Source organism: Tachyglossus aculeatus, chromosome 5 (genome assembly GCF_015852505.1).
Source record: "Tachyglossus aculeatus isolate mTacAcu1 chromosome 5, mTacAcu1.pri, whole genome shotgun sequence".
Lineage (NCBI taxonomy): Eukaryota > Metazoa > Chordata > Mammalia > Monotremata > Tachyglossidae > Tachyglossus > Tachyglossus aculeatus.
In genome coordinates, this window is record NC_052070.1 from 61553824 (window position 1) to 61570138 (window position 16315).

General features: G+C 54.5%; 1 protein-coding gene and 1 non-coding gene across 3 annotated transcripts in view; one reads left to right on the top strand and one right to left on the bottom strand.

Moving 5' to 3' along the window:
• The window catches only part of VWA1 (von Willebrand factor A domain containing 1), a 37651-nt gene extending 22143 nt beyond the window's left edge, over positions 1-15508 (bottom strand). Inside the window, exons 1-4 of one of the 2 annotated variants that reach the window (XM_038746712.1) lie at positions 15459-15508; positions 6901-6946; positions 5239-5489; positions 1531-2088 (exon numbers count right to left, since the gene is read on the bottom strand). In XM_038746712.1, the coding sequence (XP_038602640.1) occupies positions 1531-2088; positions 5239-5464 (784 nt within the window). In that variant the 5' untranslated portion in view covers positions 5465-5489; positions 6901-6946; positions 15459-15508. Of the gene's footprint in view, positions 1-1530; positions 2089-5238; positions 5490-6894; positions 6947-15458 lie in introns of both variants that reach the window. The other variant, XM_038746711.1, reaches the window with a different exon arrangement.
• On the top strand, positions 60-132 carry TRNAK-CUU. The gene has a single exon. It is a non-coding gene; the product is annotated as a tRNA-Lys (tRNA).
• Positions 15509-16315: the final 807 nt, after the last annotated feature.

Sequence of the window (16315 nt, forward strand, 5' to 3'; positions counted from 1 at the left end):
ACTGAGCCACCCTGCTTGTGGGTTTCGGCGATATTACAAAAACCCGGGTTTTGCCATTTGCCCGGCTAGCTCAGTCGGTAGAGCATGGGACTCTTAATCCCAGGGTCGTGGGTTCGAGCCCCACATTGGGCAAAAGTTTTTCTTTTAGATTGTGAGCCCACTGTCGGGTAGGGACTGTCTCTATATGTTGCCAACTTGTACTTCCCAAGTGCTTAGTCCAGTGCTCTGCACACAGTAAGCGCTCAATAAATACAATTGATGATGATGATGATTTGGGATTTCCCCATCTTACCATTTCTTTGCTTCGGAGAGCTTTATTTTCGCCCGCCCATCATGGCACGGGTTTTGTTTTGGGGTATTTTTTTTCTCTTCCTCCAGCTAGCCGGGTCACCATAAGAGGGTTGAGATGGCAAACACTTAATGGAGGCGGCCTATACGACTATAATACAGAAACGTCTTTGTTCTACCTTTCGGCATGATGATAATAATGGGAAGTACAAGTTGGCAACATATAGAGACGGTCCCTACCCAACAACGGACTCACAGTCTAGAAAAGGCCCAGAGAAGCGAAGTGACTTGCCCAAAGTCATCCAGCTGACAATTGGCAGAGTCGGGATCATTATCATGATCACCATCATTATTATTATTGTTAATAATAATCATGATGGCATTTATTAAGCGCTTACTATGTGCACAGCACTGTTCTAAGCGCTGGGGAGGTTACAAGGTGATCAGGTTGTCCCACGTGGGGCTCGCAGTCTTAATCCCCATTTTCCAGATGAGGGAACTGAGGCCCAGGGAAGTGAAGTGACTTGCCCAAAGTCACACAGCTGACAATTGGTGGAGCCGGGACTTGAACCCATGACCCCTGACTCCAAAGCCCAGGCTCTTTCCACTGAGTCACGCTGCTTCTCTAAGCACTGCATCTTCCCCTCCTTCCCTCATTCATTCATTCATTCATTCATTCATTCATTCATTCATTCATTCTTTCATTCAATCGTATTTATTGAGTGCTTACTGTGTGCAGAGCACTGTACTAAGCGCTTGGGAAGTCCAAGTTGGCAACATATAGAGACAGTCCCTACCCAACAGCGGGCTCACAGTCTAGAAGGGGGAGACAGACAACAAAACAAAACACCTTAACAAAATAAAATAAATAGAATAGTAAATATGTATAATCAATATGTAAAATAAAATAAAATACCGATGACGTCACCGCGCCCCCTCCCACTCGAGCCCTGCCCGCCCTCCCGGTATGACGTCACCCCGGGCCCAGATGACGTCATTCACCCATTCATTCTATGGTATTTATTGAGCGCTTCCTGTGTGCAGGACACTGTACTAAGCGCTTGGGAAGTCCAAGTTGGCAACAGATAGAGACGGTCCCTACCCAACAGTGGGCTCACAGCTTAGAAGGGGGGAGACAGAGAACATAGTAACAAAATAAAATAAATAGAATAAATATGTATAAATAAAATAAATAAATAAATAGAGTAATAAATGCGTACAAACATACCCGCCCCGACTTACCGAGGATGTGGTCCCTCAGCCGTCGGGTGACGCTGGGCAGGTCGTCGACGTCCACGAAGTGCAGGTGCCTGTCGGGGGGCGGGCTGGCGGCGGAGGCCAGCTCCAGGTAGTTCCCCCGGCCCGTGCTGACGATGAAGACGGTGGCCCCTTGGGCCTTCAGGTCCTGCGCGGGCTGGGCCACGGGGTCCGTGGAGCCGCCGTCGGTCACCCAGAGGAGCACCTTGGGCACGTGGGGCCGGGCCCCGTCCAACAGTTGCTCCCGGGCGAAGGCCAGGGCCCGGCCCGCGTTGGTATCGCCCATGCGCTGGCGGGCGGCGCGGATGGCCTGCTGCGCCGCCGCCCCAGACCGGTGTCCGTCCAGCGGGAACTCGGAGGCCGGCTGCGTGGCGATGTGGACCAGCCCGGCCCGCACCGCCGTCGGGCCCAGCGGCAGCGGCCGCACCAGCTCCCCCAGGAACTCCTTCATGCGCGAGAACTCGTAGTACGACACGCTGGACGAGCTGTCCAGCAGGAGCAGGAGGTCCCCCTGAGGGCCCGGGGACGAAGGCCCGGGGGGCTCTGCAGGAAGGGAAGTGGGGCGACAACGCCATAAGGACTGGCTCGGAGCAGGCATTGGGCTCTGTACTCACCGCCGGGGTGGATGCACGCAAATCGGGCCCGACACGGTCCCGGCCCCTGTTGAGGCTCCCCGTTTTGCAGATGGGGTAACTGAGGCCCAGAGAAGTGAAGCGACTGGCCCAGGGGCCGGAGCCCAGCCCACCTGGCTACCTGTTTTGTTTCGTTGGCCGTCCCCCCCTTCTAGACTGTGAGCCCGTCGTTGAGTAGGGACCATCTCTCTATGTTGCCGACTTGGACTTCCCAAGCGCTTAGTACAGTGCTCTGCACACAGTAAGCGCTCAATAAATACTATTGAATGAATGAATGAAAAGGGCCCGCCAGGCTGACCCGGCCCCCGGGGAAGGAGGGGTGGCCGGCGAGGATGGGGAGAAGGAGCTAGAGAAGGCCGGGGACCCAGGACGTCAGGGGAGAGGTGATGTCCTTGTCTGCTGCGCGACCCTGGGTGAGTCACTTCACTCTGTGCCACAGTTACCTCACCTGGAGAATGGGGATTAATAATGGTGGCGTTTGTTAAGCGCTTACTCTGTGCCAAACGCTGTACTAAGCGCCGGAGTGGATACGAGCAAATCGGGCTGGACACAGCCCTGTCCCGTCTTAATCCCCATTTTACAGAAGGGGTAAATGAGGCCCAGAGAAGTGACTTGCCCCAGGCCACACAACAGACAAGCGGTGGAACCAGGATTAGAACTCATGACCTGATTCTCAGGCCCGCGCTCTACCCACTACGCCGTACGGATTAAGACCGGGAGCCCCACGCAGGACGGGGACTGTGTCCAACCCGGTTTGCTTGTATTGTATAGAGAAGCAGCGTGGCTCAGTGGAAAGAGCACGGGCTTTGGAGTCAGAGGTCGTGGGTGCGAATCCCGGCTCCGTCACATGCCTGCTGTGTGACCTTCAGCAAGTCACTTTTTATAATGGCATTTATTAAGCGCTTACTATGTGCAAAGCACTGTTCTAAGTGCTGGGGAGGTTACAAGGTGACCAGGTTGTCCCACGGGGGGCTCACAGTCTTAATCCCCATTTTCCAGATGAGGTAACAGAGGCCCAGAGAAGTTAAGTGACTTGTCCAAAGTCACCCAGCTGACAGTTGGTGAAGCCGGGATTTGAACCCCTGACCTCTGACTCCAAAGCCCGGGCTTTTTCCACTGAGCCGTGCTGCTTCCCCACTTAACTTCTCTGAGCCTCAGTTACCTCATCTGTAAAATAGGGATTAAGACTGTGAGCCCTGCATGGGACAACTTGATCACCTTGTATCCTCCCCAGTGCTTAGTGCAGTGCCGTGCACATAGTAAGCGCTTAACAAATGCCATCATTATTATTATTATTATATTCACCCCAGTGCTTAGTGCAGTGCCGTGCACATAGTAAGCAATTAACAAATGCCATAACAATAATAATAATAATGATGGCTCGGGGACTCCAAGTTTTGGGGGAACCACAGCCAGCACCCTCTTGCCGTCCCGTCCGCGATGAGGTTCTTGGGTGTAGTGCTTAGTAGAGTGCAAGCGCTCAATAAATAGGATGGAATGAACGTAGCGTCAGCCGGGCCGGGAGCCCTTTCCTCAGCCCGCTTCCCAGGAGGAGATGTGGGGGCTGATCTCAGCTGCATCATTCAAAGGCCTCCTGGCCCCCTGCCCTCTGGCTCGGGCCGCCCCACCAAGTTGGGACCTCCTTTGCCAAAGTTGGGCTTCCAGCTTTTCAGGGTTCTGCAGGGGGGTTTGGGGTGGGGGGACCTCCCGCAGAGAGGGAGTGGAATTTTTCCTCCTCCTATCCTCACCCCCGTCCCCCAATCCCGCCCAATCCTGTCAGCTCCAGTCTTCCTGCCCCGCGGCCGCCAACCGTGGACACCGAGGCCGAGTCGGGCGGAGACGGAGTTGGGGGGGAATTCCAACCCCGCTTGGCCCGCCCAGGTGCTGGTGACTTTAGTCTTTTCACCTCTCTGGGCCTTGGCGTCCCGCTACTGCGCCAGGGCAGAGTAACCAGACGTGAAGGGATGACCGACCAGGGGAAAGATGGAGGGTGCAGGGGGGAGTGGAGGAGAATCCAGCGCTTTGCACATAGTAAGCGCTTAACAAATACTATCATTATTTATTATTATTAATCCCACAGCCTACCCCGCGGCCTAACTCCTCCAGCATCCGCGGGGTCAAGGGATCCTCACGATCCATGCCGTCCGGCCGGCCGCCTGCTGCTCCACGACTTCCTGGTATTGCCCGAAGGGGAGACTCACTAACTCCCCACCATCTGGTCCCCACCTGGCCGCCCTTCCGAGCCCTGCCCTCCCTACTGCCGGTCGGGGCTGCAGCTGGCCGGCCCCGGGGGAGACCCCTCTCTCGTAAACAGGCCGGATCCCGGCGAGCGGAGCGGAGATTCAGCCCTGCCTGCTCCGGCCACCGCCGTCTCCCCCACGGCCTCCGTCCTGCCCCTCTGCGGGCCCCGGGCAGACGGCCGGGGGTCAGTGGAGGCAGGGCCGAGGGTCAAGGAGGAGAAGAGGGCAGTTCCCTCTCTGGCCCGGTCCTCATTCATTCAATCCTATTTATTGAGCTCTTACTGAGCTCTTAGAGAAGCAGCGTGGCTCAGTGGAAAGAGCACTGGCTTTGGAGTCAGAGGGTATGGGTTCATATCCTGGCTCCACCGCAAGGCTGCTGTGTGACCTTGGGCAAGTCACTTAACTTCTCTGAGCCTCAGTTACCTCATCTGTAAAAATGGGGATTAAGACTGCTGTGAGTCCCACGTAGGACAACTTGATCACCTTGTATCCCCCCCAGCGCTTAGAACAGTGCTTTGCACATAGTAAGCGCTTAACAAATGCCATCATCATTATTATTATTACTGTGGGCAGAGCACTGCACTAAATACGAGTTGGCAACATCTAGAGACGGTCCCTACCCAACAGCGGGCTCACAGTCTAGGGCTGCAGCTGCCCCCAAATCTCGGCCCTCCCAAATGTCACCACGTCCCGCCCGTGGGTACCCGTCCCTCCTGCCCCCTTTCCCGGCAGAAACCGAGGCCCCCCAGGTCTCCGGGGGTGGTGGGGGCGCCGGGTGGGCCGTCCCACCGTCCGGCCGCTCCCCGGCCGCTGTCACTCACCTGTCACTGCCTCCACCATCACCCCGTGGCCCAGGCCCGGCCCGGGCACCAGGCAGAGCAGGAGGGCGAGCGGGAGGTGCCGGGCCAAGCCTGGGGGGCAAGGCGGCCCGTTATGGTCCGGACTGGGGGGCCGGGCGGGGCAGCATGGGGCCCGCTGCCGTGGGGAGGGGCCCACAGGCCGGTGCCCGGGATCCCGCGCGCTCCTCCGGCCTGGGTCTTCTCTCATGGTCGGCGTCGCTGCGGCTGCCACTCTGCAAGGGGGAGCAGCGTCGGGAGAGGGGCAGGCCCCTTCACCTGCCCCCAACACACACACACACACACACACACACACACACACACACACACACACACACACCCTCACCAACACCCCCCAAACTTTATCCAATGCACCAAAAGTTATACACACCCCTCCCACACTCTCCAACACACTTGCCCACATAAACCAGCTCACACAGTTACAGACCCCCGACTCAAATAATCTCCCACACACACACACATCCTCACCAACATCCCCCAACCTAAAGTTATACACACCCCTCCCACACTCTCCAACACACTTGTAAACCAACTCACACAGTTACGGACCCCTCAACCCATACACACACACACACACACACACACACACACACACACCCTCACCAACATCTCCCAAACTTTATCCAATGCACCTAAAGTTATACACACCCCTCCCACACTCTCCAACACACTTGCCCACATAAACCAACTCACACACAGACCCCCCCGACTCACATAGTCACACACACACATCCTCACCAACATCCCCCAAACTTTATCCAATGCACCTAAAGTTATACACACCCCTCCCACACTCTCCAACACACTTGCCCACATAAACCAACTCACACAGTTACAGACCCCCCGACTCACATAGTCACACACACACACACACACCCCACACACACACACACACACACACACACACACACAGACACTACCCAGAGCAGCCACCCTCTACCACTTAGCAAGGTAGGGCTCAAGAGTAGGTGTATCCCAACCCATACACAGTGTCACACTCTAATGCACTGTCCCACACATGTTGTCTCACACACACACACACACACACACACACACACACACACACAATTTCCCTCACTCATACACTCCCCCAGGTCACACACACACCCATGTACCCCATGCCCAGGGTCACTCTCCTCCACTGTTCCACACATGTTGTCACTACCCCACAGGTGCTGTCATACACACACACACACACACACACACACACACCCCACACACACAGTCAGCCATACACACCCACACAGTCCCAATCACACACGCACACCCATATACCCCATGCCCAGGGTCACTCTCCTCCACTGTTCCACACATGTTGTCACCCCCCACCCCCCCTACACACAGTCACATTCATGCACTGCCCCACAGGTGCTGTCATACACACACACACACACCACACACAGTCAGCCATACACACCCACATAGTCTCAATCACACACACACACACACACACACACACAAACACACCCCATCACAAACACAGTCACAAACTCAGCCACACGAACACCGCCACTCCGTTCGCACCCACAGAACAGATGCGTCCATTCGTGCACATTCATGCGTAAACCCATCCCCAATGGATACACCCTCTCCCATGGACAGAGCGAGGCACACACTCACCCTCACCCTCTGCTGTAGTAACTAGAGTCTTTCCCACCACCGCTGCAGGCAGCTGAAGTGAATCCAGAGGCGAAGACAAGTGAAATGAGGAAGGAGCAGTTAAGTTGAAGGAGCCAAATCCAAGTGCGACTCCCACTTGGGGGAGGGAAGAAGGAGGAGCAGAAGAGGGAGGAGCCCCTCGACTCCAAGGCTCCACTTTCTCCTTCTCCAGCTCGGGCTCCTCAAATGTCACCTCCTCCCGGAGGCCTTCCCTCATCAATCCCCACTTTCCGGTCCCGCTGATCCCTCGGTGCTCTTGGATTTACCGGTTTATTTATTACTGATTCATTTCTCCACCCTGTTCCATTATAGCTATTCAGTCCCTCCTCGAGTTTGTGTCCCAAACTGAACTACTCATCTTCCATCCCAAACCGTCTCCTTCCTCCCTCCCTCCTCCTCCTCCTCCTCCTCACATCCCCAGCTCAGCCACTATCCCCCCGACCCCGCGACCAAGTCTGGAAGCTTGCCTTCAACCCCTACTCCTCACCGTCTTCCCTGATCCACCCCTTCCTTTCCAATAATCCTGCCTCCTCTAACAAGCCCTCCCTGATTCATTCCCAACACCCCAGATCCCATCAGACGAACAGTCACTGCTGCCGTCTCTTCCATCCTTAGTATTTACAGGTATATGTGGAATCAACTGAACATTCATTCCTTTATTCTGATGTCTACCTACTCTGTTGCTCTGCACTCTCCTCAGCGCTTAGTACAGTGCTCTGCACACAGTAATAATAATAATAGTAACTGTGGTACCTGTTAAGCACTTAATATCTTCTAGACTGTGAGCCCACTGTTGGGTAGGGACCGTCTCTATATGTTGCCAACTTGTACTTCCCAAGTGCTTAGTACAGTGCTCTGCACACAGTGAGCGCTCAATAAATACGATTGAATGAATGAATGTGCCAAGGACTGTTCTCATCGATGGGGTAGACACAAATTATTCAGGATGGACAGAGAGTCCCTGTCCCACCTTCGTGGACTCACACTCTTAATCTCCATTTTACAGATGAGGTAACTGAGGTCCAGAGAAGTGAAGTGACTTGCCCAAGGTCATATAATAGACGTGGCAGAGTTAGGATTAGAACCCATGACCTTCTCCCTCCCAGGACCATTCAGTAAATAGCATTGATTGATTCCACTATTTGTAAATATTTTTGCTTGTCTCCTCCAAAAGAGTGTAAGTTCCTTAAGAGGAGGGAACTTAGTACAATGTGTTGCTCCCAGTGGGTGCTCAATAAATACCATTACTACCACTAATACTACTACTGTCACCCCCATTAGATTGTGAGCAACTTGAGGACAGGGCCCTGTGATTTATTCTTTGGTCTGTTCTCCTAGCACCCGGTAGGCTAGAGAAGCAGCGTGGCTCAGTGGAAAGAGCATGGGCTTGGGAGTCAGAGGTCATGGGTTCTAATCCTGGCTCCACCACGTGTCTGCTGTGTGACCTTGGGCAAGTCACTTAACTTCTCTGAGCCTCAGTTACCTCATCTGTAAAATGGGGATTAAGACTGTGAGCCCCACGTGGGACAACCTGATCACCTTGTAACCTCCCCAGCGCAGCATGAGAAGCAGCGTGGCTCAGTGGAAAGAGCACGGGCTTTGGAGTCAGGAGTCTTGGGTTCGAATCTCGCCTCGGCCAATTGTCAGCTGTGTGACTTTGGGCAAGTCACTTCACTTCTCTGGGCCTCAGTTCCCTCATCTGTCAAATGGGGATGAAGACTGTGAGCCCCCGTGGGACAACCTGATCACCTTGTAACCTCCCCAGCGCTTAGAACAGTGCTTTGCACATAGTAAGCGCTTAATAAATGCCACGATTATTATTATTATTATTATTACAACCTGATCACCTTGTATCCCCCCAGCACTTAGAACAGTGCTTTGCACACAGTAAGCGCGTAACAAATGCCATCATTATTACTATTATTATTAGGCTTAATAAACACCAATGATCATAATGAGGGTGATGATGTGACAATGATAATGATGAGGAGATTAGCTCAGGTACAAATGATAAAAAAGCAGTTTGAGATTAAAAGAAGTGAAGAATAAATTGATCCAGGAAGGCTCCCCGGCCTCCAGCCCACTTCCCAGCCCTCCAACCCAAGAGAGGAAAGAGGCTCCAAGGGAACAAAGCTTGAGATTGTGTGTCAGAGAGACAAGAGCCTGGGCAGAATCAGGGTCCAGTGGTCAGGGGGACTGACCTGGGGTGAGGGGACAAGGGCTGGACCGTATTCCAGGGATCTAGTCTAGGATCAATCAATCCATCGACATTGAGGGCTTACTGTGTGCAGAGCACTGTGCTATGCGCTCGGGACGATACGATAAACAATAGAGTTGATGGGGACTCGCCGGAGTCAGAGGATGAACCTGGGGTCAGGGAATGAACGGCTAAAGGCCCAGGGGCCTGGTCTGGTCCTTTGATCAGCATGGCCTACTGGCAAGGCACGGGCTCAAGAGTCAGAGGATGTGGATTCTAATCCCGGCTCCGCCACTTGCCTCCTGTGTGACCTTGGGCAAGTCACTTCACTTCTCAGGGCCTCAGTTACCTTATCTGTTAAAGGGGGATTAAGACCGTGAGCCTCAAGTGGGACACAGACTGCGTTTGTTGCCGACTTGTACTTCCCAAGCGCTTAGTCCAGTGCTCTGCACACAGTAAGCGCTCCATAAATACGATGGAATGAATGAATGAATGTTCCGTATCAAACAGAGGAGCAGCGTGGCTCAGTGGAAAGAGCCCGGGCTTTGGAGTCAGAGGCCATGGGTTCAAATCCCGGCTCCACCAATTGTCAGCTGCGTGACTTTGAGCAAGTCACTTCACTTCTCTGGGCCTCAGTTCCCTCATCTGTAAAATGGGGATGAAGACTGTGAGCCCCCCGTGGGACAACCTGATCACCTTGTAACCTCCCCAGCGCTTAGAACAGTGCTTTGCACATAGTAAGCACTTAATTAAAATGCCATTAAAAAAAACCCCCAAAACAAACTCCTCACTATTGGCTTTGAAGCAGTCCATCACCTCGCCCCCTCCTACCTTACCTCGCTTCTCTCCTTCTACACCCCAGCCCGTCCCACTTCACTCCTCTAGTGCTAACTTTCTCACTGGGCCTTAGTCTTGCCCATCTCACCACCAACCCCTGGCCCGCGTCCTGCTTCTGGCCTGGAACGCCCTCCCTCCTCAAATCCGACAAACCATTACTCTCCCCGCCTTCTGAAGGCACATCTCCTCCAAGAGGTCTTCCCAGACTAAGGCCCGCTATTCCTCATCTCCACTCCCTTCTGCATCACCCTGACTCTCTCCCTTTTCTCTCCCTGCCCCCACACAGCACTTACGTATATAATAATAATGGCATTTATAATTTAATAAATTTATAATTTATTATTATCAATAATAATGTATATAATAATAATGACATTTATTAAGCGCTTACTATGGGCAAAGCACTGTCATTTCATTTATTTATATTGATGTCTGTTTATTTGTATTGAGGTCTGTCTCCCCTCCCCTAGACTGTGAGCTCACTGTGGGCTTAGTACTGTACAGTACAGTGAAATGCTTAGTACAGTGCAAGCGCTTAGTATAGTGCTCTGCACACAGTAAGTGCTCAATAAAGGTGATTGAATAATAATAGTAATAATGGTAGGTGGTAAGTGCATACTATGTGCACAGCACTGTTCTAAGTGTCCGAGGGGATACAAGGTAGTCAGATTGTCCCACGTGGGGCTCACAGTCTTAACGCCCATTTTACAGATGAGGGAACTGAGGCACAGAGAAGTGAAATGACTCACCCAAGGTCACACAGCTAACAAGTGGCGGAGCCAGGATTAGAACCCATGACCTCTGACTCCCAAGCCCGGGCTCCTTCTATTGAGCCACACTGCTGAATGAATTGTGGGCAAAGATTGTCACTCTTTATTGCTGTACTGTACTTTCCCAAACCCTTAGTACAGTGCTGTGCCCACAGTAAGCACTTAATAAATACGACTGAATAAATGAATTAATAATAATGATGGTATTTGTTAAGCTCTTACTATGTGCAAAGCACTGTTCTAAGCACTGGGGGGGGATACAAGGTGATCAGGTCGCCCCACGTGGGGCTCACAGTCTTAATCCCCATTTTACAGATGAGGTAACTGAGGCCCAGAGAGGTAAAGTGGGTTGTCAAAGGTCACACAGCTAAGTGGCGGAGCTGGGATTCGAACCCATGACCTCTGACTCCCAAGCCCGGGCTCTTTCCACTGAGCCATGTTGCTAACCCAGTGCTTTATAACAGTGCTTGGCACATAGTAAGCACTTAACAAATATAATAATAATAATGGATATGTTGCCAAAATGTACTTTCCAAGCGCTTAGTACGGTGCTCTGCACACAGTAAGCGCTGAATAAATACGATTGAATGAACAAATGAATGGATAGCTATTATTATTATGAATAATAACAGTAATACTAATATTAGACCTGATCTCTGAGTCCCTGAGACCCCCCTCTTCAGACTCCGGGTGGACAAACCTGGCCTGGCTGGACCGACCGTCCATGCAGCCCCTCTGGTCCGTCCTCCCCCCGGCCCTGCCTGAGATGGGGGTGTCCCCTGGCCCCGGGGGTGGGATTTGCGGGGACAGGCCGGGGCAGGCAGAGGGTTGGAGGGGAGAAGGTGCAGGGGGGAGGCGGGAAGAGGAGGGGAAGAGAGGGTTGGGCCGGCACCCAGCGATGTCGCCGTTTCCTTTTTTAGGCAAAATGAGTGGCTCCTGGCCTCCGTCCCTCCATGCTTCCTTCCCGGGCCTGCTCCGCGTCCGGTGGGCATCCTCTGCGGCCGGCCGGACCTGGGAAGCCCCTGACTTGCCCTGTCACCCCCTGAAATCAATCAATCAGTCAATCAATCGTATTTATTGAGCGCTTACTGTGTGCAGAGCACTGGACTAAGCGCTTCGGAAGGACAGGTTGGCAACATATAGAGACAGTCCCTACCCAACAGTGGGCTCACAGTCTAGAAATGTAGCTGCTTCTGGGCAGCCTTTCTGGAGGCCTTTCTGTCCACCTTGTCCACCCTCAGGGCCAGGACCCCAACCACCCCTTCCCTTTATCCTGCCTCTCCCATCCCCCCTCGGCCCCCACCATCCCCGGCAGAACTCGTCCAGGGGTCAAGGGGTGCTGGAAGGGGCGGGGGCCGTCTCTCCCAGGAGCCAGAGTTGCAAGGGGTCTCTATTTGTTGCCAACTTGTACTTCCCAAGCGCTTAGTACAGTGCTTTGCACACAGTAAGCGCTCAATAAATACGATTGAATGAATGAATGAAAAGGGGAGAGGGGTCTAGGATGGGGTCGCTGGGGCTTGCAGGTTCACCGATTCCCCCTCCTGCAAAACCCTCCTCTTATTGGTAATTAATGATGGTATTTGTTAAGCGCTTACTATGTGCCAAGCACTGTTCTTGCACGTGGCCTAGTGAATAGAGCACAGTCCAGGGAGTCAGAAGGACCCGGCTCTGCCACTTATCTGCTGAGTGACCTTGGGCAAGTCACTTCACTCTTCTGTGCCTCAGTTACCTCATCTGCAAAATGGGGATTAATAATAATAATAATGATGATGGCATTTATTAAGCACTTACTATGTGCAAAGCACTGTTCTAAGCGCCAGGGAGGTTACAAGGTGATCAGGTTGTCCCATGGGGGGGCTCACAGTCTTCATCCCCATTTTACAGATGAGGTAACTGAGGCCCAGAGAAGTGAAGTGACTTGCCCAAAGTCACACAGCTGACAAGTGGCGGAGCCAGGATTTGGAGCCCACGACCTCTGACTCCAAAGCCCGGGCTCTTTCCACTGAGCCATGCTGCTTTAAGACTGAGAGCCCCATGTGGGACAGGGGCTGTGTCCAAACCTGATAAGCTTGTATATACCCCAGCGCTTAGTACAGTGCCTGGCCCATAGTAAGCACTTAACAAATGCCATTATTATTATTTCCAGTCCAAAGGCTCAAAGGCCCCAATGAGGCCTGACCACCAACACCCCTGATCACCTCCTTCTCCCTCAGCGACACTTGACCCCGGTGCTACTGTCCCATCCCCCTGGGGTCCCACCTTAGAGACTCCTGAACCTTGCACCCCACTCTAGTTCGGGGGGAAGGGCGGGTCTGGGGTCAGGGTTTGGTGTGGGACAGAGAGAACGGGGTTCTGAGGGATCTTCCCCCCCACCCCCCCAGGCCCATGGTCAGGGCTAGTTTCCCCAAGTTTTCCTGAAGCCCCCCGCCCAGCCAGCCCGTACCCAGGCCCAACTCCTCCCCTGGGCCCAAAGCCCCCAGAGAGTGGGTGAACGGGTGGGTCCTGTGAAGCACACAAAAGGCCGGGCAGGGGTAGGGACAGGGGGACGGCACGGCACGGTCGTACGAGGGAGTCAACCAGAAGCCTGGGTGGGGGAGAGGAGGGACGGGAAGGCAAAGGTCCGGCTCTCCGAAACCCCTCTGGCCTCTGGACAAGGTCGGGGCAACCCCCGGCCCCATCTCCCACAGGCCTGAGGTCCAGGAGCGAGCGCTCCTGCCAGTAACCTCGGGGGAAGAGGGAGGTGGACAACACTCCGGGAAACTGGACACCCTTCCCCCCCGCCCACCTTTCCCATCCATCCTCCTTCCTGCCTCTCCAGCCCCGGTCCTCAGGGCCAAGGCAGGAGCCTGGGCCCGGAAATGAGAACACCGTCGCCGCCTGCCCATTCCAGGCCCGAGGTGAGACCGCCCCCACCTCCTGGGGCCTGGCAGCGTGCGGGTGGCTGGTCACCATCATCCCCGAGCCGTGTGGCGGGGGTGGTGGAGCCTGAGGGAATTCGGGTGTTGTGGGGGGGTAGTCCTGTGGGGGGGTCGAGCAGCCATTCCAACCGCCTCAGCCCCGGGGCGGCCTGGACCCGGGGAAACAATCCACTTCAGTCTCCCGAGAAGAAGAGACTTTTGTCCCGTGTGTGGGGAGCCGTGTCCTGCTCCCTGGGGAAAGGGCGGCCGGACCCTGCTCCCACCCCCGCCCCGGCCCTCTGCCCGCACCCTCAGACTCTGCCCTCACCACCAAGCCCTGCTCTCCCTGCCCACCTCTGCCCCCCTTTCCAGAATCTCCCCTCCCCATCCCCAGCCCCTGCCCGCACATTCCCGCTTCCCACCCTATCCCTCCCACTCATCCCCCTCATGCTGTGTCCCGCCCCTGCCCGCACCCCATGTATAATAATAATAATAATAATGATGGCATTTATTAAGTGCTTACTATGTGCAAAGCACTGTTCTGAGTGCTGAGGAGGTTACAAGGTGATCAGGTTGTCCCACCTGGGGCTCACCGTCTTAAGCCCCATTTTACAGATGAGGGAACTGAGGCCCAGAGAAGTGACTTGCCTAAAGTCACACAGCTGACAAGTGGCAGGGCTGGGATTTGAACCCATGACCTCTGACTCCAAAGCCCATGCTCTTTTCACTAAGCCATGCAGCTTCCCTGCCTCCTGCTTCCCCCTTCCCACCGATCCCTGCTCCCCACACTACCACCGCCCCCCTCCCCTGCCCCATGTGGCCCAGGGATAACAGCTATGGCCAGGGAAAACTGAGCCAACAGATTGACTCACGGCCACTTACATTCTATTTTTATGGCATTTACATCCCGGGGCATACATTTTCTCATTCACCATTGGTCCGGCCACTACTGGGGTTTTCTGGGCTGTGAATAGGGGTGGTGTCGGCCAGCAGAGAGAGGGGACAGCCGAGGACCCACCCTCAGCCACTCCCCTACTGGCTGGTGGGGAGGGATCATGGGGACTCGGTTTCCCAATCCGCAGAATGGTCGTGATTGGGCCCCCAAATTCCTGCTCCCAAAGCACTTTGGGATATCTGCAGGGAGGCAGGGAGCCTAAGGAAGTGGGATGGAGAGCAGTGACCATTCGCTTGGATTCAATTGCCACTCAAATGGGGTGAGGGGGAGGAAGAGGGAGAAGGCCAGGGCAGGAGGCCAGTACAGTGCTTTATTATTATTATTATTACTCATAATTGTGGTATTTGTCAAGCACTTATTATGTGCCAGACACTGTACTTAATGCTGGGCTAGATACGAGGTAGTTGGTTTGGACACAGTCCCTGTCCCACATGGGGCTCACAGTCTTAATCCCCATTTTACAGTTGCTGAAACAGGCATGGAGAAGTGAAGTGACTTTCCCAAAGTCACATAGAAAATAAGTAGCCGAGCCGGGATGAGAACCCCCATCCTCTGACTCCCGGCCTGTGCTCTTTCCACTAGGCCATATTGTCTTGCCCTCAGTAGGCGCTCAGCAAATACCGTACCATTAGAAGAAGGGGAAGTCAAGCAGAACCCCATCCCCTTCCCCTCCCCGTTTCCATGGCAGGAGACATCTCCTGGGGTTAGTGGGGGCCAGTGCCCCCCGGTTCCCATCTGTGGGGGAAACCATTGTTCCCCAAAGCTGTCTGAGCTGGACATCCAACTTGTACTTCCCAAGCTCTCTGCACACAGTAAGCACTCAATAAATACGATTGATTGAATGAATGAATGACTCCAACTTCCCTCACCTGAGTCTCCATCCAGACCCACGAGTGGCTGGGGGCTGGGAAGAGTCCAGATCAGATCCCCTGCCCCTTCAGCTCTGTCAAGCTGCTTGCTCTCCCTGTTCCGGCCCCGAGGACAGGCTGCCCCCAGCCCCAATGTTATGGAACCGGGCCCGTTGCAAGGAGAAGGCGAAATCTCGGGAAGGTCAGTAGGACTTGGGGTGATAAACCAAGAATGTCTCTGGCTCCAGAGCAACTGCTTCGTCCTCCCTGCTCTCCTCCCCGCCAACCCCTACGCCCCGGACCCTCCCCCAGGCCCGGCCCGCATTCCTGTATCCACAGAAGCGAACAGAACCAGGTGGGGGAGGGCCCTGGCTCCCATGGAGGAAGAGGGATCTGGCGCTCAGACCTAAGACTGCCCACCTCCCCTTACAGGCTCGGGACAGGAGCCCAGAGGTGGTTAGGTGCTCCCCCCTTCAATTCCCAGCTGTTCCCCAAGGAAAAAAACCTGTTTTTCCAGGGTGGAAGGTGGGCCTAGAGGACTGGGGGAAGGGGATGGATCGGGCTGGTGGGTAAACAATGGGTGGGGGGCACTGGACACCCACCCCCTCACTCCTTCCTGCTGCAGGCCCATCCAGCTGTGCGCCTGTCGTCCGTTGCCCCCATGCCCTGTCTGACCATCCTGCCCCCTTTTTGACGCAGCAGGGAAATGGAACTAGAAATCTGGATCGGGACAGAGGCAGAGAAGGGAGCAGCTGTTTTGTCAGCCCAGGACTGGGGGGCTGAAATGCCGCCTTGCCCGGAGCCCACCCCTATTTTTGCCCTTGGCCTTCCGCTTTCTAACGGGGGCCAAGACCCCTGATAGGCTGGTCAGATGAGGT